This window comes from Falco biarmicus, chromosome 3 (genome assembly GCF_023638135.1).
Source record: "Falco biarmicus isolate bFalBia1 chromosome 3, bFalBia1.pri, whole genome shotgun sequence".
Lineage (NCBI taxonomy): Eukaryota > Metazoa > Chordata > Aves > Falconiformes > Falconidae > Falco > Falco biarmicus.
This window is the reverse complement of record NC_079290.1, coordinates 24,874,512-24,899,731: the sequence shown is the minus strand read 5'-3', so window position 1 is coordinate 24,899,731 and position 25,220 is coordinate 24,874,512. Positions and strand designations below refer to the sequence as shown.

The 25,220-nt window shown below is 41.6% G+C and overlaps 1 protein-coding gene across 3 annotated transcripts; it reads left to right on the top strand.

Annotated features, from left to right (window-relative positions):
• Nucleotides 1–269: 269 nt before the first annotated feature.
• TRHR (thyrotropin releasing hormone receptor) lies at nucleotides 270–20,540 on the top strand. 3 transcript variants are annotated; one of them, XM_056333358.1, is made up of 3 exons: nucleotides 270–1,612; nucleotides 14,097–14,483; nucleotides 15,285–20,540. In XM_056333358.1, the coding sequence occupies exons 1-3, from the start codon at nucleotides 818–820 to the stop codon at nucleotides 15,288–15,290; spliced, it is 1,188 nt and encodes a 395-aa protein (XP_056189333.1). In that variant the 5' UTR covers nucleotides 270–817; the 3' UTR covers nucleotides 15,291–20,540. The 3 variants fall into 3 exon arrangements, with proteins under 3 accessions (XP_056189333.1, XP_056189332.1, XP_056189331.1); XM_056333357.1 differs by having other exon boundaries at nucleotides 14,097–14,489; XM_056333356.1 differs by lacking the exon at nucleotides 15,285–20,540 and having other exon boundaries at nucleotides 14,097–14,504.
• The last annotated feature ends 4,680 nt before the right edge of the window (nucleotides 20,541–25,220 follow it).

Genomic DNA, 25,220 nt, shown 5'->3' with positions numbered 1-25,220 from the left:
AGAGAATGTCTATAAAGTAAAGAAACCCGATTTTTCCCGCTGTTTTCAAAAACAGCAATACATCGCTTTTTGTAAGCTCTGAAGGGACTCTTACAGCTCCCTGCAAAGCAGGAGGCAAGTGTAAATTACCAACACTTTCACAGGGACACGGAGGAAGTCAGAATTTTAGAAACTGGTGGGGTTTTTTTTGTCAATCTCCCCTTTCTTTGCCAGGGTGGATCAATATCATCGCTACTCGAGATGGCTGTCTGAGAGCAGAAAGGGAAAGCAGTGTGAAGCAGAAAATCTGTGGGGCTTTACAGATCACTGTCCTTTCACCTCCTGCTGCTGTCTCCACCCTCGGTATATTGTGACTCCTCCTGGAAAGCAGTGATGCTGAAGTCTGCCTGGACTGGATCAGCTCAGTCCCATGCAGTGCTTCAGCCAGCTGGCAGCGCGGGTGGGCTCTGCTTTCCTTGCTGCCGCCTCCTTCTCCTCCTCTGCAGGGGGGACAGCCCCATCTCCACATGCCGTGTTTCCATGAATGCCTCAAAGCGGCTACGAGAAAACAGCTTTTTAACCTGTGCAAATGAGCTGGAGTCTTAGAGGGATTCGAATTTGTTAATCGAATGCTGGTAATTGTATTTGCAAAGACTGAAAGACCAGGTGCTTTCAGGGGAGTGGAGGACGGTACAGGAATGGGACTGTGACTACATGGAGAATGTGCTCTTGGGCTACGGCTCTCCCCACACTCTGCTCCACTCACCTTTTTCAGGGGACCATGGAGAACATGAGCTGAGACCAAGTGCTGGGCAGAATCAGCAGTGGGCTGGTGAAGATGGAGAATGGCACAGGGGATGAGCAGAACCAAACTGGGTTGCCACTATCAAGCCAGGAGATTGTTACAGCCGAATACCAAGTGGTTACCATCCTCTTGGTCCTCCTCATCTGTGGACTGGGCATCGTGGGCAACATCATGGTGGTTTTGGTGGTCCTCAGAACCAAACACATGAGAACTCCCACTAACTGCTATCTGGTGAGTCTGGCTGTGGCAGATCTCATGGTGCTTGTGGCTGCAGGACTACCCAATATCACAGAAAGCCTGTATAGATCCTGGGTGTATGGCTATGTGGGGTGTCTCTGCATCACTTATCTGCAATACCTAGGGATCAATGCTTCTTCTTTTTCCATCACTGCCTTCACCATTGAGAGATACATAGCCATCTGCCACCCAATCAAAGCTCAATTCCTGTGCACTTTTTCAAGAGCCAAAAAGATCATTATTTTTGTCTGGGCTTTCACCTCTATATACTGTATGCTCTGGTTTTTCTTACTAGACCTTAATACAGTAGTCTACAAAGACACGACTGTTGTGTCCTGTGGCTACAGGGTGTCCAGGAGCTATTACTCTCCTATCTACATGATGGACTTTGGTATATTTTATGTTGTGCCAATGGTATTGGCAACTGTCCTCTATGGCCTAATTGCTAGAATACTCTTCCTGAACCCCATCCCTTCGGACCCAAAAGAAAACTCTAAGACGTGGAGGAATGACGTGGCTCACCAAAGCAAGCCTGTGAATCCCAAGATGACTAACAGGAGTTTCAATAGCACTATTGCTTCTCGAAGGCAGGTAGGAACAGCAGTTTGAAATGGCTTTCTGAAACCTAAACCCCAGTCATTTTAGAGATTGCTAGTCTAAACCTGTGAAGAAGGTAAAATATATTCTCCTTTTTTGCTAAGTAGTCAAGCTGAAGTTCTGTGGTATCTGTACACACACATCTAAACATGTATTTTTTCATGCCTATTCATTATTCTCTACTGCGAGGACTGAAAAAGTAGTATTTTAGTTCCCTTATCAAAAAGCAATTAGGAAGTGTCAATAAAGAACGAAACATTTTTAACTATAGTTTCTTTATATTACAGCCTCTAGTAATCCTGCCAAATATACTAAGTGACTTTTGAGTTAATTTTGAGTTCTGAGGAGAGGGAACTGGCCTGGGAGTTTAGGACACTTGAGGTTTTGTCCTAGCTAAGGCACTGTGTTACTCTGCACACACAGTCAAGTTGTTACTTTTCCTGTCTCTAACTCTCCTGTGAAAAGTCTACCTAAGCAAGTCTGTATATAAAAGTGCTTTGTAAATGCTAAGTATCTTTTTTATTCTGTCTCTCGTAAAGCATTTTTATGTATTGATGACTCAAAACTGAGGCATAGGTTTGACTAGTTTCTTTTTATATTGTTAAATATGTATGCTGCAATGTGTAATTGCACAGGTAGGATATAGTTAGTAGATTTAATTTATGGTTATTTGCAATAAACCATACTGCCTCATACTGGCAGAGCATGCAGCAGGTAGCACAGTCTGGTGCAGTGCTGAGAAATGCAGGGTGCATTGCTTCACAGCTGGCTTTTGGGAGCAGGCTCCTGTTGGGTCAGGCACCCTGATGCAAGTGTTGGGAAGCAATGCTCCATGCGGAGCAATGCTCCGTGCTGAGCAGCTTGGCTCCAACCCCTCAGCAGCCGCTGCGCGACCGCGAGGGTCGCTTTGCCAAGAAGGATGCTTCTACCTCCCTGACAGTGTACAGTCCCCTCAGGAAGCAAAGCTGAGCTGTGCACATTTTCAAATAAGCTGAGTGCCCACCTTGGGTGACAGGTTGAACTTTATATTCTTCTTATTTTATGTAGATTGCTACTGTTCGACGAGAGGGACTGTTTTACATTATTACAGAGATTGCACCGACCTCAAAAGTTAACTGAGCTGCCTGTTAGAGCACTGAGTGCTCACAGAGCATTGGAACCATGCTTGGAAATGCACAACTGAGATATGTGGGCTGAGTTATATTTAATTATGTGCCTCCAATTATAGTTAATAGTCAGATTAGAACTGTTTAGTTTTGTTTTTCTTTGTCTATTATTTAGTAGTAGAAGTTAATCTGCTTTTCAAGTTCTTCGTATCACTTTAGTGTACATGTTTGATTACATGTGCTTAGCATCACTTGAAAAACAGACAAATCTACATTGAATATTGCTGAATGTGGATACTGTTATATTATGAAACAAAAATGAGGATTATAATATGATGTCTTTTATGTCTTGCAAAGACAACAAGACTTTTTCTAAAAGCCTAAGTAACCTGATTGTTTAAAGTAGCATTACTATGAGTAGAGGTAGCATTTATGTGCAGTACAACATAGGAAGCAAAGCAAGAATAGTGTGGCATTATTAGCAGTATTTTTTTGTATAATATCAGCATGCAAAATATAGCCAGTGGTGTAAAATGGGAAAAGAGAAGTCCGTATTAAAAAAAAAAAAATCTGAAATCTCAACAGTTAGTAAGACACACAAGTGAAAATTTTCTGCTGTGCTGGTAAAGGCAGGTATAGATGACAGTGTAGTTTGGCCTCATCGTGAGTTCTGCTGTCATGTATAGACATGCTGTCATGCCTTCTCAGAATGGTGCTTGCAAAGCAGTGGCGGAGTTGCATAGGATGCCCAGCATGTGATCTGTAGAAAAAGTGACTGAAAATGTGGTGTACACTTCCCACTTCTGTAGCAGTTCCCATATTTATCCAAGAAAAATTCTACAATATGAAGTTGGTGCATGTTCGTTCCTCTGGTGGGTTGGTTCCAGCTGGCAGCCAAACACCTACCCAGATGTTTGCTCATTCCCCTTCCGCAGCAGGATGGGGAAGAAAATGGGAAGAACATGAGCAAGAAAGCTCATGGGTCAAGATAAGGACAGGAAGGTAACTTATCAGATATTGCCATGGGCAACGCAGACTTGATTTGTGGAAAAATAGCTTCACTTACTGCCAGTTTATTGTCCCTTGTTATGGCCCCAAGTTACATTCAGTTCCTTCCGTGAGGCGACTGGCAGCACAGGGCCAGGGAGTGTTGCAGTCAGCTTGCAGAGGTTTGTCTCTGTCACTCCTTCCTTCTCAATCTTCTCCTCTGTTTCAGTCTGGGTCCTCCATGGGCTGCAGTCCCTTCAGGTGGTGCCTGCTTTGCCAAGGAGCATCTCCTTGGCTGACTTTGGTGTTCTCTCTGCTGTTTCTCACTCTTGTTCTCTTCTCACCTCTGTCTGTTTCCAGCAGTTTTGTCATTTCTTAAATATGTTTTCACAGGCACCACCAGCTTGGCTGATGGGCTCAGCTGTGTCCTGTGGTGGGTTTGTTGGCGCTGGATGGAACCATTTGTGTCCAAAACAGGCCAGCTCCAGGACTCTTCTCAGAGAGGCCAGCCTGCAACCTCCCCACTGTCAAAACCTAGGCATGGAAATTCAGTATAGTTCCACTGAGTCATTACAATTTATTATTATTATTATTATTATAAGTAACTAATTATGAGCTCACAATTACATAATATACTAGAATGAAACAGGAACTTAGATAAGTTTCCTCAGCCTTCATGAATGTTAAACTTAGGAATTCGATAACTATTTTTTTATGATGATTAATCCAACATGGCAGTATGTGAATTGATCTCCCCACTTAGTCTGATCTGGTTTGCTTGACTAATCTGGATTTATCTGGACCCAGACTGCCAGATCATACCATTTTCTTTATTTTTTGTGGGACTTCCCATTATCTCATCTAAGTCTGGAAAGTCTTTCTAAAAGGTCAAAACTTTCTTTTTACCTGGGTAAGAAAGCACTTTCTCCCCTACCTTGTCACACAGTGGCTGTGTTCTGGTTGAAGAGCACTATCTGAAGCTCTTTCCGAATCATGGCAGAAATAGACTGTATCATCCTGTATTTTTTACACCGGTATTATTGTTTAGCATATATGTACTGTCAGTTTTGTGTTTCTGTGTGTGCTTTCAAGAATTAATCTTCTATATACCGTCAGTACTTTCTATTGTGAGTCATACAGTTATGCAATTTCAATTGTTTTCCTTAAAAATGCCAATACATTACTTAGATTTCTGGCATGAGAATGAGCCCAGAATTAGAAACTGGCAGACTAAAAATGTGAAGACCAGCTTGGAAACCATCCTGGAATCAACATCTAGGATGTTTCCTCACACCTGGAACCAATGGATAGATCAACGAAAAGGAGGAACAACCCTGATATGGCATCTAGAATAGCTCAATATTCAGAGAGGAAGCAAATATGGAGTAAAGTAACAACTTCCTTGCAGCTATGGAGGACACCTACCTAAGCCAAGTCCAGGCAGGGGTGGGAAGTTCAACAGTGAGATAAATAGTGGGGAGATGGCTACTGCTGAAGGAGAATAGATGGACCATGTTCAGTTTAGTTAGAACAAATATTTTCATTCTCTGATGTAAGCAGATGTAACACCAGCACTGAAGGAGAAAAAAGTGGTCAGGTGACTGGAGGTCTTTTGTTTTCAAAACAGGATGGCAATTTAGAGCATGCTATGATTTAGAAAGAAGGCCTAAAATATATTTTAGAATGGTGAGTCAAGGCTTTGCAACATACTTTTCATGTGAGATGCCTAGGAATGAGCTCAGAATGAAGCTATAGTACATCTCCAACAAATGAAAATCAGTTTTCCCAGGCAGAAAGTGGTTCTCTGCTACTCATTCCATTCCCTGCCTTCTCCCTCCCACCCATGTGATTTCAAAGTGATTGAACTATGTTAGCTCTAGGAAATACTACATTCCAATGTTTGGAAAGCTAACAAGAGCAAAACCTGTTTACTAAGGGATCAATACCCCCATACTAACAACCACCAACAGACAAAGCCTTTGAAGTACTCTTCAGGGCCCTCTGAAGTGTGCATTCAAAGCACTGTGAGACAAAACTGAACTGGGAAGAAGAGAAAAAAAACCCAAAACCAAAACCCAAAAGAAACCCCCCAAAAACAGGTATAAAAATAAGTATTTTTTTTAAAATGTCAAAAGAGGAGGAAAGGCTCAAAATAATCTTTCTTTTCTCATAAAGTATCTCTATTTCCAACAGATTTTTGTTTCACTGAACAACCTCTGTTATCACTGATATTGGACAGCTACTGAAATTGAGTTATTTGTTTACACTGCAAGCTACAGTTCTACCAAGGGAAGAAACACCAACATGTACCCATAGGATGTGTCAAACTTTAGTCTTATAACCACTTCTGAAGAGCTAAATCAATCCCACTCATGCAGTATTTACTCTGTTTTACAGAACTGTACTGGATAGCAGGGTGTAATACATGTATTTTAAAGGTTTTCAAAAAGAAAACTAGTTTTATTTGACAGTCAGGCACTTTGTACCTGAGAGTACATTTCCAATTGACTTTTCACTTTTCAACAGGCTTCTGGTGTCCCAGAAGGAACAGAAACCAGTTCATTCTTCCCCTTCTTTGTCAGAAACTACATCCAGCTGACCCATTTTTTATGGAGAGCAGTAAGAGCCATTCATTGCCTTGGCAGAGCTTTTGATCAGCCATTACAAGTCAGTAGGCAACACCTGGCTTTTTCCTGAGGGGAGGACATCTTTGCCAGAAGAAGGCAAGAAACTGCTCTGTTCCATTTTCAGAGCAATCAGTTTGTGTTCAAGGCTGTGTAGCTTTACTCCCTGATGAATCAAATAGTGTTATAAATGGTTTTAGTATTGAAACATGCAGGTAAACCTTGAAGTGTGTGTTTAGTTTGTGACTAAAGAAAAATCTTTAAACACTTGTTAGGTCTGATGGAGCTGGTGATGATTGTGTTGAATGGAGTTTCAGCTATGCCTTGCAAAGAAAATAACCTTGCTAAACTGAAGTTTGTATATTGCTGAATAATACCATGGCAAAGCATTTGACTGGCAGTAGGCGGTGTTCAGTGTGACATAATTTTTTTTGCCACATAAGATTAGGAGAAAATGAAAAGGTGACTAAAAGTAAGATGAGAGCTCTTTGACCACAGGGAAACTATAGAGTATTTCTGCTGAGTGATGTGTACAATCTGAACCTGAGAAAACATAATGAAATGGTTCTGGTGTACCCATTTCCTCAGGTTAAACAGGAGGGAAGTTGAGAAAGCAAAATTTTCCAGCACCTTTCAGTTGAACGCAGGTCACACTAGCTGAAACTTTAAAGCTTAACAGAGGAAAGATCAATATGATTAGAAGATGATGCCATGACAAAGAGCATCTCTTCAGGCCAGACAGTTCAAAGTCCCATTTACTTGATTCAAAGACAAAGAAGGAACTTCAATGCAAATTCAGTGTTAAGTTTTATTTAATAACTAAGCAATCATTTGGACAGATGATGACAGGTCATGAGGGAGTGAATTGAAGTTGATTTCTATTCACTTATCAGAAAATACAGAATATTAATTCAGAGCTGTCTGATTAGATACGTAATTTGAATGTGTAAGGAATCCTGGTCCTTATGAAGCACTGAAAAACTGTAATTGTTGTCATGGAACTAGGGTAAAAACTGCATGGAGTAGTAAAAAAAGATTGAATTTGATCCAAGGGATCATGAGCCAGTAAGGGACTTTGTCCCAGACCCCTCAGAACCTTAGTTTAAAGAAATTTCCCTCCAGTATTTTGTTATAATTTCACAGAATCACTGAGGCTGGCAGGCGCCTCTGGAGATGATCCAGTCCAGCCCCAGTGGTAGTGCCCCTTTCAGTGGTGCTGTAGTAGACTGCAGACTTGTTAGCCTACAAGGGAGATGGTTTTCTACCACTTTATATTAGTTTCTTCATTGGAGTTGCAAAGGCAGATGGAACATTTACATCTTTTATTTTTCAGGCATGCATATGATTGTATTAGCCTACCAATTGGTGTCTTTGGTATTCCAAAATGGCCTTTCATTGGTACTTGCAAACCATCCATATTGTTAAGTTTTCAGAAAATGCAGTCACTGACTGTATCCTCATAAAAATGAATGGCAATTGAGGAAACAATAACTGCAGTTACAGGCATTTATCCAACATAAATAGTAGTGTGTGTACTTAAATTCAAACTGGAAAAAATACCAGTGCCCGTACCAAAAGTTTGACTAGATCATCCATTACCAAAAATCGCTTACAAACTAAAGTCAATTTAATCTCTCATTTTGCCTCTATCAAGCAGCAGTTCATATGCAACTTACATTCACACACGTTACAGCTTCAACTTTACACATGCTTGAAATTCAAGATAATAATTCCTTAGTCTTTACTCATAGTCTTCCTTTCTGTAGCTTTACACTGTAAAGTATCAAAACAAATCTCAATGCTTCTTTTTCTTTGATTTTCCATATACATCACCACCACAATCCTACTTAGTTCTAAACTCTTTGCTTGCAGAAATAAAAGAAATAATGATTCCTATTTAAACTTTGGAAGATTTAGCTACTTACTTTATATTTGCTGTTTAGGACAAGGAAATCAGAGAAGATGTGTACCTGTGATGGTAAAAGCTGAAGACTGATCGCAGTTTCCCCTCTTGTCCATTTTAGGCATTCTATTCCCAAGCCTTTTATAAAAAAGACAAGAAAGAATGGTTTCATTTCATGAATAGAAAATGTGTTATTTAAAGTATTCAGAGCAGATTTTGCAATAAAACAAAGGTTCACTAACAAGTAACACTAACCAACATTAAAAATTTCTTTACAGTATACGGTAGGGAGAGAAAAGCTATTTCTGCCATTTTTTCTTTTCTTTTTATTTTTTTCCCTGCAAGTCCTTGATTTAGCTAACAGTGCTTCTTTTTCTCTAGCAGCGCAGGTATTAGGATCTCACCACATTTCTAAAATGTTAATGCTTTTTCTTCTGAAGATTTGAATCATTTTGTTCTGCTCAGAAGCAAGAAAATGTCCTGAAGACCCAGTCATTGCTGGAAGGATGGAGTGAGAGAACTTAAAACTGAAGGACAGAAAAGGGATTTGCTTGTCACACAGGAAAACTTTGAAAATGTGAGGAAAATTGAATCCTCTTTTTCTAAGAGTACCTGTTGTGTGAGCTACCTTGGCAAGCAGGTTATTACCTTTTAAGAGGGAGCAAGAGGCCAAGGGAAGCAGATGGGAAGACAAGGAAGCAATCTAGTCCCCTATTTATAACAGCTAAGAGTCCAGACATTGTCTGGCTGATGTGCTCATGGAATCACAACCTGAGCTGTGTGCTTCCTTTTCTCTTTCCCATATGTTCCTCATCTGCCCAGTCCTCCAGATCAGATACTGGTTCTGGCTGTGTTGATCTCTCCCACACTTCCATTGTATCCCACTTAGCTCAGCTAACAGATACCAATTTTTTTTCCTGTCCATCCATAATATAAACACTGAATTACCTAATTGCAAGTAGGTTTCATACTTTCCCCTAAGGATTTCCTAGTTTTCTCAGTTATCAAGGGAACTGTAAAAATAAATACAGACTTAGATAGTAAACATGTTTGTTTATACTTGAGATGGGATCCAACTCATTTAACATTACACATATATCACAAAGCTAGTTGCTTAGTTCAGTCAAATCACCTAAGGTACCTCCATGGTCAATTAAAACAGGTAGGTTGCCCTCTAGAGAAAGTTGTATCTTAGACATTGATGCAGTACATGATGACCCAGCCCCCAGAGAAACTCCTCTGTTCTCTCACAGCTGTTCTCTTACAGCAGTGCAAGCACATATTCCAGCTTGCAATGCAAGATAATAATAGAATTATAGAATGGTTTGGGTTGGAAGGAACCTTAAAGACCATCTAGTTCCAACTCCCCTGCCATGGCAAGGGACACCTTCCACTAGACCACGTTGTTCAAAGCCCCATCCAGCCTGGCCTGGAACACTTCCAGGGATGGGGCATCCACAACTTTTATGGGCAACCCGTTCCAGTGCCTCACTGTAAAGAATTTCTTCCTTATATCTAAGTTTTATATGGCTTACATGAAATCCTTGGTATCGCTTGGTTTCACTTGTGGTGTTATTATATCAAGACCTTAATCCTTTTATTTATTTAGTCCTCCTTGTACAACTTCTTTCAGTTTACAAAATCATGAATGGGTAAATACAATCTCTGTGCATTGAAATGAACACCACCAAGCACAAGAAAGAGAGATACTATTACCTGCCTTTAAAACACAAGACTGACTCTCTGGCACATTAACTTAGTAAGTATTACTATTAATTTTACCTATCAATGTTAGGAAAGTTTAGTATTCAAAGGAGAAGGAAGCAGCTACCAAGTTGTGAGTACCATGGTAATGATAATGTTTTGTAAAACTGCTTCCTTAGAATGACAAGGTTTTGGAGCAGGAAGGAAAAAGAGAAGACCTGTTCAGAATGAAAATACTGGGAATCTGTCGAGTGAAAAAGATTTTAAATATTTTTAAGAATATTTGCAGAAACCAAAAGATAGGGCTTGAAGAATGGTTGCATGCGGCCAGCAACACATTCAGTCTCAAGCACTTTTCTATCAATTAAAGTGCACTTGAATTTTGGACTAAAATGGATTTACTGAAAGCCTTTTAATCACATTTTCAATCTGCTTAACTGAGAATAATTTGTGCTTGAAGTATAAGATACACAGTACACATCCACAAGAAAAGAGCAATCAGTGTATGCTTTCCTTCACCTGAGCAATGAATGAAGTTGCTAGTGCTGCTGCTTTCAGGGAGCTTTGGTGTACAGTTACAGGTAATAAAAAGCAGGCTGTTAAAAGGGTTTGTCCTCTTAGCACTCCACTGACATCAAATAATTAGCCCTCCACCAAATGATGTTTAGTTATGTTTCATATAAAGTGATTTGAAAAAGAATATGGGCAGTTTACTTAAGCAAATTGGACCAAAATTTCCTCTAAGCTATTTCTGTGCAGTACCATCCATCCCAATGAAGATTTTTGGTGTGGATAAGAAAACAGCTTTGACCTAAATCATTTGTTTAGAAACTGATTTAATCTCTAAAGGCAAATTCAGGTGTGCAAAAAGTCCAGAACATCCTTACAGCATCTTTGGGCCAGAAACCCTGAGGGGTGCCTGAGCCTGCTGTGGAGTGACAAGCCCCCTGGCCACACTGAGGGTAAAGTGAGCAGTGCCAAAGCATCTTCTAGGAGCTGCTGTCATTTGCACATAGGTTGTGCTCTGAGACAGCTGAGCATGAGAAACCACTGCCTCTGCAGCCAGCTTAGGGACGATTTACCAATGAGCAAACAACTCTGAACTCAGGGCCTCGCAGTGGGTCTCAGAAGATCAGCCACTACTGTTTAAAAGGATCGGGCATCTGAATCTTATGGCAATCTGAATGGCAATAGAGAGCTTGTGCCAGATCTGTGATTTTGGGCAGCTTTGGAAGGAGAAACCACTGCAGCCAGTTTAAAATTATGGTGAATTTCCTCATTGCGTGCACTGAATGAACCACCAAGATGTGCCATCCATGGCCACATGCTTCCGCCTCTCTTCTTGCACTGACAGTAGACTCTGTGGCAGCATATGGCCACGTGAGTTGGATCATTGACCTCAGCAAACCAAAAAACAGCTCTGCAGAGAAGTGCTTAGTTTTTGTTTGGACCAGGAGTCTGACCTGACACACACCTTCATGTTCGGGGCCAGTACAAGGAGGGAGGTGAAAGCAGGATTGCTTTTTTAGCTGCAGTCATAGGTTACTTCGGCTTCAGCTCATATAAGGACTAGGAAATCGTGGAATCTGAGAGCTGCAAGACAGTGTCTTGCCTGGCATAAAACCTGAAAGTGCAAAGCTAACCTCTTAGCATTTTTAAACACATTCAAACCTGCAGACTGAATTGGTCTCAGCTCAGGGGACTTTGTGCTGTGATCATGATATTTTTTATCTGGTGCTAAGAGCCGATTGAAATATTTCATCAAACCACAGCCTCCGTAAGCTGAACACGGCAACAGAACAAGCTAGTGGTGTTAGAAGGAAAATGCACATCGAGCTGCCAGTATACATAAATTCAGCTAATAGTTTGCACACCCTATATATATATATATGTCTTAAAGGAATATAGGTCACAATCACTTGAAGAGTAACAGTGTCTTTTTCAATGCTGTAAAATATTTTTCGTGTGACTCTCAAATATCCCCTTCCTGACAGTAAGATCAATTTACTTCTAGTTCAGCCCGGGATTCAAACTGACAGCTGCGCCATTGTGAGTGATTCTCTGAGCAATTGTTCATTAAAAACATGCTCAGAAGAAATGTAAATGGGCCAAGATCAGTAGGTATGATAACAGAGTCCCCTGCTGAGCTTCTGGTAGCAAAGTACTTTGATGCCTGGTTAGACTGTTACCCACTCACCCTCTGAATGCCTGAGCTGCTGCACCACATCTGTCAGTTGGACTCAGTCCCATTGTTAATCCAAGCTCCATAAATGGTTACTTTCTTGCTTTAAATGTGGATTATTTTCCATGATGAATGATTATTCTCAGCTGAATGGATTTGCTCGGTTTGGAGGCACAGGCTGGCTCGAGCTGGAGGGAGGAAAGGCAGCAGGTCAGGAGTCCCTGAGCCTTCCTCAGCCAGAGGGTCTCCTCACTCTTTGTAGCCATGCTCACAGAACTGGTCCTTTTGGAGGTGGTTTGGAGATAAGGACAAATCATCCTTTTAACTATCTGAGACATTCACATTTCCATTGTACTCTGTTAGGATGCGTGTTTGTGCACAGCAGACAAGAAAAGAAGTGTCAAGTGAACACAGCTGTAGCGAAAACAAAAGTGAGGGTGAAGGGAGGAGAATTATACAATAAAATTGTAGCTTTGAATACGTACATTTAAAAATAGACAAAGATACATCAGTTTGTAAAGTAACTTTGCTCTTCATCCCATTCTTTTTCATAATATCTATAACAAAAACAACAAACTGGGTTATATGTATATGTGTCTTTCTAGGTAGCTGGAAGAAAATACATCCCTTAGGCAATGAGATGGCAGGCTTTCTATATAATGAGAGATCAGAAAACGAGAATTATATACTATCTTATAACTTCAAACTAAAAAACCACACTTAAAAACTAGCATGTATTTATAAGTGATTTTAGTGGAGTTATCTGTCTGTCCTCCTGGAAACAACTAAAACTGTTACCGATCTACTTATGTCTTTTCTGCAAGAAATTATAACCCATACAGCTAGAATGGATTCTGTGGTTAGAGGAGTTGCTGTTTCATTGAAGCATAACTTCATTTCAGGTGCACAGAAAAAAGAAATAAAGCAAAGGTAAAAAGAAGTTCTTTAATCTGTCAATAGGCAAAACAGTTTTATGCCAAGAAGAAAGGCAAATAGTAAAAAAAACACACAATCAAGAGGAGCAGTTGTAGCTCACCAAAATCAGTGCGAATGCTTTCCAGTTCATTTACACGCAGTTAACCAAGTCACCTCCTGACTTACATGAGACCATGGCACTGTACTATCCCACTGTCAACTCTCACTGTACTTTCTACCTTATTTATGAACATCTTTCAAACTTGCTTTGATGTAGAGAGTAGCGAATACCATATATACTTGAATTAAATTATTTACAAGAGAAAGACTCTCTTCACAGTAGGTTTTTTTTCTAATTTTTTTAATTATTTCTTGTTCCCTTCATTTCAGCTGTCCTGGGTATCTCCAGAGGTTGTTTTTTAGTTTCTTCAAAACAAATTTACACAATAGATGGAAGTTCTTATAATAATCAAGCTTTACTGTTAATCCCTTTTTTCCCTGGCTCTGTAAACTGTAATGGACATTTCAGGGTAAACATCAAATAATGAAGATCTAATTAAACATTGAGGATTTGGGGAACAGAAATAAATTTAAATTTTTTTTTCATTATTTTTGGATTTTGGAAATTCATTTAGAGGGCTGTTAAAGCAGATAATCTAAGCAGGCTTCAGATTCATTGCTCATCAGACTATATTAGTCTAAAGGAGAAAATGTAATGTGGTCGGAAAAAATGTCTTTAGACCTCTGTTTTTTTCCATTTGAATCAACAACTTCTTCCAGCTTGATAAGCTGCAAAGTCTAAGGTGTACAATTAGCTTACTGGGATGTCACCTGGCAAATGTCATTTAACAAAAACTAGGAGGAATTGGGAGACAGGTCTTTTGTCCTTCTTACTGCAGCAAAACCTTTCTGAATCAAACATTGATCAGAAATTCTCAGCTGGAGAAAGTCTGTTCATAGTTTTGCTTTGGCCCTAGAGATGTAGGAATGCATATGTTCCTTCTAAGATGAGCACTAACCTTCTGCCCCTCTTCCATCTGCCTCTGTGTTCCCCCAGGTTACCAAGATGCTGGCTATCGTGGTGGTCCTATTTGCATTTCTATGGATGCCCTACCGCACATTGGTGGTGGTCAATTCCTTTCTCTCCAGCCCCTTCCAAGAAAACTGGTTCCTGCTATTTTGCAGAATCTGTATTTATTTGAATAGTGCCATCAATCCTGTAATATACAATCTGATGTCCCAGAAATTCAGAGCAGCCTTCAGGAAACTCTGCAATTGCCAGCAGAAAGGGGAGAAGAAACCGGCCAGTTACAGTGTGGCCCTCAGTTATAACATCGTCAAAGAGTCTGATCACTTCAGCACTGAGCTGGAAGACATTACTGTCACCAACACCTACCTGTCCTCTGCAAAGCTGTCCCTTGGTGATACATGTTTGTCATCTGAGGTAACAGTAAATACATTTTGATATTTGGTATAGAGTCCTCATGAAGCAGAGCATGTTCAAGTTCACAGGGCTGTGCTGTGCCAGCTGTCAGTTGGGGCAGCCCAGCCAAGGACCAGAGAAGGCTGGCAGTGACAGATGGTGCCACCAAACACGGCACGGCGTGGAGGGAGACCTGCCTGGCTCTGGCAAGTGATGCTCTCAAAGAGCCTTGTGCCGAGCAGGATGTGACTGGGAGGATCCGGGGTATGGGGAAGGATGAGGAGAAACATGTAGGTTAAGCCTTACTCCCTGAGGAGCGGGGTACAATGTTAAAGCATCAGAGAATGGTGCTCGGGCACGGTGCCTGACATGTCTGGCTGGAGGGTGGGCATTGGTGTCTGGGCTCAGTGATCCCTCCGGCGCATGCTCTGGCTGCCTGAAGGAGGGCAATGCCCACCCCTTGGCTCCAGCTTGGGGTTAACTAGCCCGATGCCACCGTGCAGCTGGTGCCAAGAGAAGATGCGCATCTTCCCCACACCCGCACTCTGGTCCTGAGAGTGCTGAAAGCCGCATCCAATTCTCTTCCACCTGATATCCCCATGTGTAGGACATCTCTTTCACTCTTCTACACGATGATGCATGTTAGTATTTTCACGATGCTTTTTTACACAATACCACTTAAATGCTGTTCATAAGCCTGCATACCTTAGATCTTACAATATAGATGATCCACAGAGAGGGTTTTTTTCATTTCCTTTTGCAGATGATATGAGAATGAAAAATATTTCTTTCTCATTTTGCTCCTTCTCTCCTGATTTTCAGGCTTGAGGCCCACCTTGTTCTGAGTACGCAACTGCATAGAACCTTTGGATGCTCTGTTCCCACCAACCTGTATGAAATGTGAAGGCATTTCTGCTCACGGAATTGCATATATCCCTACACACCTCTCTGCATCCTGCAAGAAAATGCAGCCTCTTTGGGAGGGAAAAGAATATACTACTGAGTCTAACTGAACAAAGCACTTAACATTAAGGAGGTGAGCTGGCTTCAGCAGAATACCCAAATCCTTCGTCTCATGTACTGGCCAAAGAGTGGTCTGAGCTCTTAGAAAGAACAAGGCTGCCCAGGACGTCTCCACCTACCAGACGCAGAGCGGGGCAGTGGGTGATGCTCCCAATGAAGGTGAGGGGCAAGGAGAGACGCTGACCTCCTGCGTGGCTGCGCTGGGCAGCACCAGCAAGCCCTGTCTGACAGCAGCCAGAACTGCTGCTGATTACAGTAATTACCCGACATTGACTCCCTCATTACACAGCAGTGCAAATCTAATTGCAACATCATAACCTGCTTCAATAGGCAGATATCTGATGGCAAAGAGCATGAAATCTTTTTTTTTTCCTTTTTTTTTTTTTTTTTGTTACCTTGAACAGCATGAAATAAGAAGACCATTTAATGAATATTAGTCATTCAGGGAATAAACAAATTTAAAAGTCAGTAGGAAGTTTTTAAAATAGTCTTACTTTTTCAACAAGCTAGTTTATAGATGTACCTCTTTAAATGTAAGTCTCGGCTAATACTGAATCCTGTCGGAACTTGACAGGTATTGGATAGTACTGGACAGGCTTTTACTAGCTAATTTTATCTTGGTTCAATAGCAATCGTGTCTCAGACTGCTACAGGGGGCTTATAGCTTCAGTATCTAAAATGCCTAGAGAAGAGAGGAAAATTCAGTGAAAAATGACACTTTTTTCATTTTTCATCTCAAAAGTTATGCATTAGAATACCTCAGGACATAAAAAGTGTTGTTGGAAGAGATCACAATGGCGTCTCACTTGCCAGCATAGCCGCTTGCACGCTCTTCCTGCATGGGCCAGTGACAAGCAGTCTGAGGCCATGATCTCCTTGATGTAGCTGCAGTCAAAACATACAGTACCACTTTGGCTTTTCTCTAGACCACCTTGTGTTCTTGCTAGAATTGTATTTTCCTGTTCCTGTGCAACACTAACAGAAACTCAGGAAGATGCCTGCGTATTCTTGTTTGTTATCAATATGTTGCACATCCTTTGTACATGACATTTAAAAAGCTGCAAAAACCGTAATTGTTCTAGTAAAAAACCTGTCCAGTGTGGGATGAAAGAGGTAGCCTCACTAGCATTGTAAGGCTTCCCCGTCTGGTTTTCCCTTACATATACAGCTGCTTCCCTGATTCAGACCACTTTCACTTACAATCATCCATATTTGAAAACTTGGAGAGAATTAAAAATACCCCGATAGGCCTCAGATTTAAATTTCTATGTGAACCCATGTCTGCTGCACCCAAAAGCCTTCATTCAACGTTCTCTGGATGGCAAGGAGGAAGCAAACATTCTGTATCCTGCTCCAGCCGCATGCTTGCTTTAGCTCCTGTTTTAACCTTGCAGAGCTCCACAAGTCCTTTCTAGCCTGGCAGGATGATGGCAGGGCATGGAGGGGACCAACAGCAGCAATTTTTTAAACCAGTGGTTACAGACATGACAAACCTCCTCCAGAAAGACCTTTCTATCTTCTATTTCCATCAGCACTTGCCTTCTCATTTTGGCAAGCAGAAGGAGCAAGACCACAGGGGTATCCTGCTTCTTGAGACCTTTTTCCCCCAAATTAGGGGGAGTCAGTATCAAACCCAGGCAGAACACCGTACCTGCGGGCATTTCCAGGGGCAGGCTGTACGCTGGAGCCTGCCCCACGGAGCACAGGAGCTGGCAGAGCTTTGGCTGGAGCAGAGCCAGCCGCTGAACCCATGCAGGCTGTGTCACATTTCCTAGATCCTCTGCATTGGGGTTCTTACTTACTGGGGGACCTGAGGCCTGCTGGCTTGCCTGCCCAGGTGGCACAGGCTCAGGCAGTGGGGTCTGTTTCTGTGCAGAAGCTCCATCACTGTGGGGCCTGTTTCTGTGCGGATGCTCCATCACCGTGGGGCCTGTTTCTCTGTGGATGCTTCATCACTGTGGGGTCTGTTTCTCTGTGGATGCTCCATCACCATGGCGTCTGAACACCCACACAACTGGTAGGGGGATGTCCAGACTCTTCTGTTTTTAAAATAATAAGGAAAAAAATAAATGGCAGGGTAAGTCACGTGTCAGCCAAGCAGGCAAAGCTGACCAGGGCTCAAGAGTCACAAGAGAAGAATACCAATGTTATTCTAGAGTTAGTACCTGGCAATCATATCTCTTAAGTACAGCACTATGGCAGTGATGTACACTTTGAACAAACCTTTCCTTTGTAGAACTTGACGTGAAATTACAGAGTTCTATGGCATTTTACTGCTCACACATGCTTAAAGCTGTGGTTTGCCACTATAAGGGGAAGTCAAGGAGAAGTACCACAACCTGTGTAACGTTTCTTCCAAAGTAACTGTCACAGTAAAATGAAGTTATCTGGGAAATCTTACACAGGCATTTATATTTACTTAGCCAAGAGGCATATTCAAAGTAAAAGCAAGTTCCTGTATCTGATTGAGCAAAGCCCCTGTCTGCAGCCAGCCAGCACCGCTCACAGCTGATCAAAGCAGATCCCTGGGTCAGCGATGGAGGGAGAGGGTGCAGAGGTGGCTGCTGGTGGGGCCAGCACGTGGAAATCCTTTCGCTCTTCACACGCTGTTATTAGCTAGGCATTTGCCCAGTGCTTTTGGATCAGGACTCACCATCCAGACTTTCCAAACAGGTGCCAGTACTAGGTCCTTTTCTTGCTTAAAAAGCAAGCAGACCTCCAGAACAAGCAGCAGGCAGAGAGAGGGCATACCACGGAAAGCTGGTTATACTGTTCGGCGCACAGCTGGCTGGGCTAAGAACTGAGCTAGGTATTTATGTAGAAACAGTAACACAGACTTACACTTTTATCTTAACCTGTTTCAAAGTACAGACTGGATTACAACTTTCATAGACTGACAATATCAGTAGTAAATTCTCACCTTCATTTGTCTTTTTGCTCAAAAAGTAACCTTCTGCTTTCTTAGCCTTTTTTTTCAGATGCTAAGGTGAAGCATTTAAGCCCATATTCTTAGTGAGGTTTCATCAGTGGCTAAAATCTATGTCAGTGATTTTGTATGCACCATCACTTGGAATAAGAAATGAGAAGGAATTATTTCATTCTAACACTTATTTGTGCAAACAAAAATGATTATGCATGCAAAACTGTGTGCACAAAGGCAATATCTAAAATTGCAGATTTTAACTTAAGATGTGATTTTAACTCACAGTGTGCTGTGACTATGTCTTTATAGATGTTGTTCATTAAATCCATGCTAATTTTATAGTGGTTCCTTCAGCTAACACTAGGAAACTTTGCTAGATATCTTGCTAATGTGATTTTAGATCTATTTCTATGTTTGCTTTTTGGTTTATAAAAGCAAGCAACCTTTCTTCTTGTACCTGTATGTTTTAGATTAGATATGTGGGCATGTATTTATTGAAAAATGTGTTTGATTTTAAATTTATTAATGCTGACAAATTTTTTTTGCTAGAAGTGAAAGTGACTGGATGTCAACTACCGCAGCAATGTAACTGTCTTTATATACTTATTTTGTGGATAACAAGTCCCTTTGCAACATTTAGTTTGAAAGAATTGTCTGATTGGTAGCAATATTGAAACTCATGTCTCTATCATCATCTAATGGTTTTGATGTAAGAGATTGCATTCTTTTTGAATTTTTATTTGGAACTTTATCCAGCATGTAACAGAAGAGATGCTGCTGTAACATCTGGCTTTTGGAGCTACACTGCTTCTCCTGTGAAATACTGAGATGCTGGAAGTTCCAGTGTTGGTAAATCGTGCGGCTGAGAAAGGTTAAGTATATTATTGAAAACACACTTTAGCTCAAATTAGTGCATGAGCTCTTTGAGGTCAGAGTTAAGGATATATCAAGCAGCTCCAATGTATTGTGAAGTGGGTTATGAAGCTCCTGTGGAGGTGAATGGCACATGTCAAATGATAAAGCTCTCGCTAACTTCCCTTCAAAACCAATTGTCCAGTATCACAGACTGAAGGATCCTACTCCAGGAGATGCTGCCGTAGCTCCCCTATGACACAGTGAATGCTCAGATCAGTCACTTGACCTTTGGAAGCAGACAAATATTTCTTGGCTGTTTTTTAAAAAGCTGTCCTAAAAAAAACCCCAGATCTGAGCATTGTTGCTGTGGAAAGAAACATATTCTTTCAAGAATGTGCAAAGCTAAATTGTTCTTTCAACAATGCTGCACATGCTTATTTATTTCTCCACTATTATATGAATTCTACTGTATACAGTTGAGGTTTTGTTACAAATTGCAGTGAAATATCAAAATGATCTTCCAGTATTTTATTATGTCTTCTTCAGACAGAACTCTTTCTTTGCTGTTATGTTCAATAAGAGATTGTTTTCTCCTGATTCTTTCATTACTACTGGGGTACAGTGATACAGCAAATGCCGGTGAATTCATTCAGCCAGAGTAGTTGGGATCCCAGAATTCCTTAAAGTGGGAGCTGAATCCTGGAAAATTGATTTCACACAAACTATTCAAGAGCAGCTGGTTTAGAAGGTGTTTATTTTTCACCTACCCAAAGTAATCCTGATCTTATTCTGTCACTGCGTGTGGTTTATAAATCACTTTATTAAGAAGATTGTGAAATTGTTCAGAGAAATGTACTGCTGATAAATGTAGTCCTTTTAAAATTAAGAATAATTTTTGTTCAAAAGAAGCATTTTGTAATTATTTCATGCATGCTACCGTGGAGATTAATTTCTGATGGTCTTCTGTTGCTACTTTAATAAAATGTTAAGCAAGATAATTACACTGCAACTTTAATTTTTTAACAACCACTTGAATACATACCTTTTGCCTTGCTGTCCATGGCAATGGACAGATAATGTAACATCATTATCCTTTGTCATCTGTAGGAGAATGAGCATCCTAAAAAAACAAGCTTTGTTTCCTGAAGGAAGAGCAGTTTGCCTGTAGTCTAGCAGTTGCAGTGCTTAAATCGGAAGGGATTCATGTGGATCCTTGTCCCTGCTACAAAAATTATTCATGCATTTTGCATTGGACAGCATTAAACAAAACAAAGAACAAAAAACAAACAAAAAAAACCCCCAAAAAACCCAAAAAACAAAAACCAAAAAACCAAAACCAAAACCAAAACAAACAAACAAAAAAAGAAAACCAAATAAATAATTAAAAAAAGAGAGAGGAGGAAAGAAGTCATCTTGTGAGTAGGGGTGGAGACCAGGAGCCACTTTGTTCTTTGGCCTCCAGGATCAGTTTAGCTGGTTCCCCTACCTGATGGGTTCTGCCTTGCTTTTCTGGTGATGTCTGTCACTTGCACTTGGAGTCACCCTCTGGAGGACAAGTGGAAGTACTTGGTCTCCTCTGCTTTCCTCCAGGTAATGCAAAGGAAACTCACTCTTCTGTGGAGCAGGCTGAATTCCCTAGAGGCTAGGCTAAAGCCAGATGCAGGTCTCTCATTTCTTGGGTACATGCTCGTCACTAGTACTAAAGACAGATGGCTCATTCTGTCAAATCTTGCTGACTTTTGTGAATTCCAGGTAGTAGGTTTCTTAATCTTTTCACTTGGTATCCTACTTAAGTTGTCTATATGGGGATGAGTAACCCCATACATTAGTAGATGGTGGGGGCTGACCTGCTGGAGAGCAGCTCTGCAGGTATGAAGCACTGTGGATCCTGGGGAACAAGCTGACCATGAGGCAGCAATCAGCCTTTGCAGCAAAGAAGGCTACAAACCTCCTGGGCTGCACTAGACAGAGGATTGCCAGCTGGTCAAGGAACACGATCCTTCCCCTCTGCTCAACACTGTAGAGACACACCTGGGATACTATGTCCAGCACTGCGCTCCTCAGTATGAGACAGGCATGGACATACTGGGGTGAGTCCAGTGAAGGTCCACAGAGATGATGAAGGAACTGGAGCATCTGACATACAAGGAGACACTGAGAGAGCTGGAATTGTTCAACCTGGAGAAGGGGGGGATCTCACCAGCATGTATAAATACCTGATGGGAGAGAAACTGGACCCTCTTCTCAGTGGTGCTCAGGGACAGGGCAAGAGGCAATGGGCACAAATCAAAACACAGCTAATGCCACTTAAACTTTAGAAAAAAACTTTTACTGTGAGAGTGGTCAAACACCGGAGCAGATTTCCCAGAGACATTGTCAGGTCAAGCTTAAGTTCCTCTCTACAAACCTCACTCTTGCAGCCTTCCCTAGCAGCAATAGATCATATCAGCTGAGTGGTTTTCTGCTCCCATTCAGATGGACTTTGTTATTTGGTGAAGATGCATAATTGTCCTATTCCTCGCATTATATTGCATTTCTCTCTCTTTTATTGCATGTTCAAGTGGTAATTTTTCTAATTGTTTTCAGACATTTTGTGATGTTTACCATACATGCACTTTTACTATGATTTGATGTATAAACCTAAACAGTTAGGAAAAAGGTATTTGGTAAATTTTGTTAGTATTGAAGGCGTAACTATTTGTGCTACTTTCAATTTCCCATTTATTGCCACTTTTGTACATAAATCTACATGGGCTTTTTTCTGACAGCTGCTTCAGTTTTATTTCAGTATCAGATGTCGTTATAATTTTGAGTAAGAGGGAAATATCACAATATTTGATATCATAGCTTGACATACTAATCTGAGGTGGAATTCTTCTGAGCAAAAGACCTAGAAGTAAACTTCACATTGCCGTAATAAATTTCTCTGGATTGACGATAAAGATGAACTGAATCCCTAATGCATTACATATGCCCTGTACAGCTGATGGTGCACCATGGTGGATTGACCCCAGCCAGCAGCTAAGCTGGTGAGCTAAGCAGCTCGCTTACTCCCCACCCCACAACCCCAGTAGGATGGGAGAGAGAATATAAAGACCAAAAGCAAGAAAACTTGCAGGCTGAGATAAAGACAATTTAATAGGTGAAGGAAAGAGTAGGGGGAAACTAAGCGATGAAAAGGCAGTCACTCCCCACCTCCCACAAGTAGAACGGTGCACAGCCGATATCCAAGCAATAGCCACCTTGGAAGCCAAAAACTTCATCCTCTTCTCTACTACTGTCTTTATTGCTGGGCATGATGTTACATGGTATGGGATATCCCTTTGGACAATTCAGGTCAGTTCTCCCGGCTGTATCCCCCTCTCAGCCTCCTGCCCACCCTGGCCTACTTGCTATGGGGACAGAGCTGGAAACAGAGAAAGGCTCAGCGCTGTGGGAGCACTGCTCAGTACCAGACAGCATACTGGTCTGTTGCTAACACTGTTTTAGCCACAAATACAAAACACAGTACCATATGGGCTGCTATGGAGAAGCATCCCAGCCATCCCTCCATCCCAGCCATAACTCCATCCCAGCCAGACCCAATTAAAGCATTTAAATAGTTATTATTTTGGTAAGTAGGTGTGTTTAGTGCTACAGGACAAAACCAGATTTAGCGCCATATGAGAAGGTGTTATTCAGAGGATAGGCAACCCTGCCAAGCTCCTGGGCAAGTTTGCTGTGGATGAACATGGCCTGTGCAGACACATCTCCAGGGAAATTTGTTGCTTATAGTAGAACCAGCATCAGAAATGTCTGACATTGATTCACTGGAAATAAACAGTGAATTTTATTTTATGTTTATGAACATGAAATTCATAAACATGAAATGGGGGAATTTCTCCCAAAGGAGCAACTACCAGATGCGAGCTGAGTCCTGTGCAGTTTTATACAAAGTAGCTGGTGGAGGGAAGAAACTCCACTGTGAAAATGCTCAGACATCCCCCACTGATCACACTCGTTGGGGGCCTGATCAGCCCACCGGCCTCACCAAAGGAATGTTGGGCTCCCTGGGACAGCCAGTGTCCTCTAACTGTGGCCAGGCCACCTGGCTGCATCTCCATGCGGAATCTCAGGGCTCCCAGATAGTCCTGCTCAGCCATGGCCACCCTTGTACCCTTCTAGGCTCAGATGACCCACTGGGGCTGGGTCATGAGTCCTCATGGTGCGTTGAGCCCCCTCCCACTACTACACTCAACCTCAGCTATGTGAATCCTTATTTCCAGCTATCTTTTCACCTCTCCAGCCATCACTCATAATTAAAGTCCTTAAGACTTATAATTAGGTACGTGCCTATGTGCACACAGGTAAGCTCCTCAATCACAACCCCTCCTTCACAGTTCTTGTCCAAAAGGACAAGCAGATAAATATTATTGAATTAATACTTAATTAATCAATTAATTAGACATTATTATAACATTGTAGCAGTTAGCTAATGCCGAGAACTGATTTATTTGGGGAATGACTGTTTTAGCTATTCTAAAATGTAGTTTACCCACATATTATGCCTGGAGCACTGGTATAGTTGGTCCATGGCAGGGCAGAACAGTGTTGAAGTGTTGTTTTTCAAAACACTGAGGATGGTACATCCCGAAACAAGGAAGAACTCTCTGGGGAGGAAAGACTTGTTTGTTTTAATGTCTGACAGGTTCTATTGATGTTCCTGTTCAACTTGCATGGCATCCACTGTCACTCTGGAGAAAAAGAGCTTGAAACAGGATGTAAAAATCTTGTTGTAATTCTAATTCTTATAGACCGAAATGGTTTGCAATGCACATCAGCAGACTGAGAAGCTGAAGGAGGTTTTGGCTCACTTGCTTTCAAAACAGCTGAGTCATTCAAGAGGACAAGGAATAATCAGCAAAACTAAACTACATGTAGCAAGAATCCATTTGGGAACGATCTTTGATGGAAGACGGAGGAAAGAATAATTTTGGCCACATTTTTTGTTGTCACATAATTAGTGTGTGTTTGTTAGGCGAAGTTGTCATATCAGAAGCATAAAATTTTGCCAAGTACTCAAGATTCTTTAAAAAGAGCATACACAGACCCGGTATGCTGGAGGTGGAAGGGTGGGGAATAAAGAAAAAGTAAGAAGAGGTTGTGCAATGAGATATGAACTGGGATGGAGCAGCCTGTGCCTGCCGGAGTACACCATATCGTTCATGTATCCTCTTGCTCTCACTGCGTTCACTTTCTCTGAACTCCTGACACTTTGCTGGGCACGTGGCTCATTTTCAGCCAACTTTTCTGAGCACAGAAGGCATTTCACCTTTGCCTCTCTACATATTATTTCCAGGGACACATAAAGTGGAGCAGTTAACAGTGTTCCATGACAGAATGTCATTGCAAGCTCTGAGCATGCAAAATATCCAGAGAACAAAAGAGTACCCAAAACAGTTTTAAAGGAATGTTCACTTTTGCATCAGTGCAAATACCTTCATGGGATTTTTTTTTCCAAGCATGTATCAAGCTAAATAATAATTTTCTTCTACTTCAAAGTAGAAGTAAATAATTGTTAGCTGCATTCCACAGATGCAGCACCTCTTCCTTGCCCAAACTGTGTCCCAGCCATGGGATCCTGGTGCTGTCCCACCCAAGACCCTGTATCAATGCTGGTAGGAGGTGTGTTGGGTGTTGGGGAGAAGTACCATCTGGGATGGGGGACAGATGTGGGCACCGGCCACTTGCCTGTGTTCTCCCTAGTCCATTCCCCTCTGCCAGGAGGCAAAGGTGGGGCAGTCAGAGGGAAGCTGTGGGGCACATGGGTCAGGAGGGAAAGCACTGTGGTGGCCCCCAGCAAGAGAGGGGATCTGTAGAGCAACCCTGTAACAGAGGTGCTGGAGGAAGGAGTGTTATAAGAGGGTAGGCTGAGGAGAGGAAAACTCAAGGACAGGACAGTGTGCGGAGCAGGACCT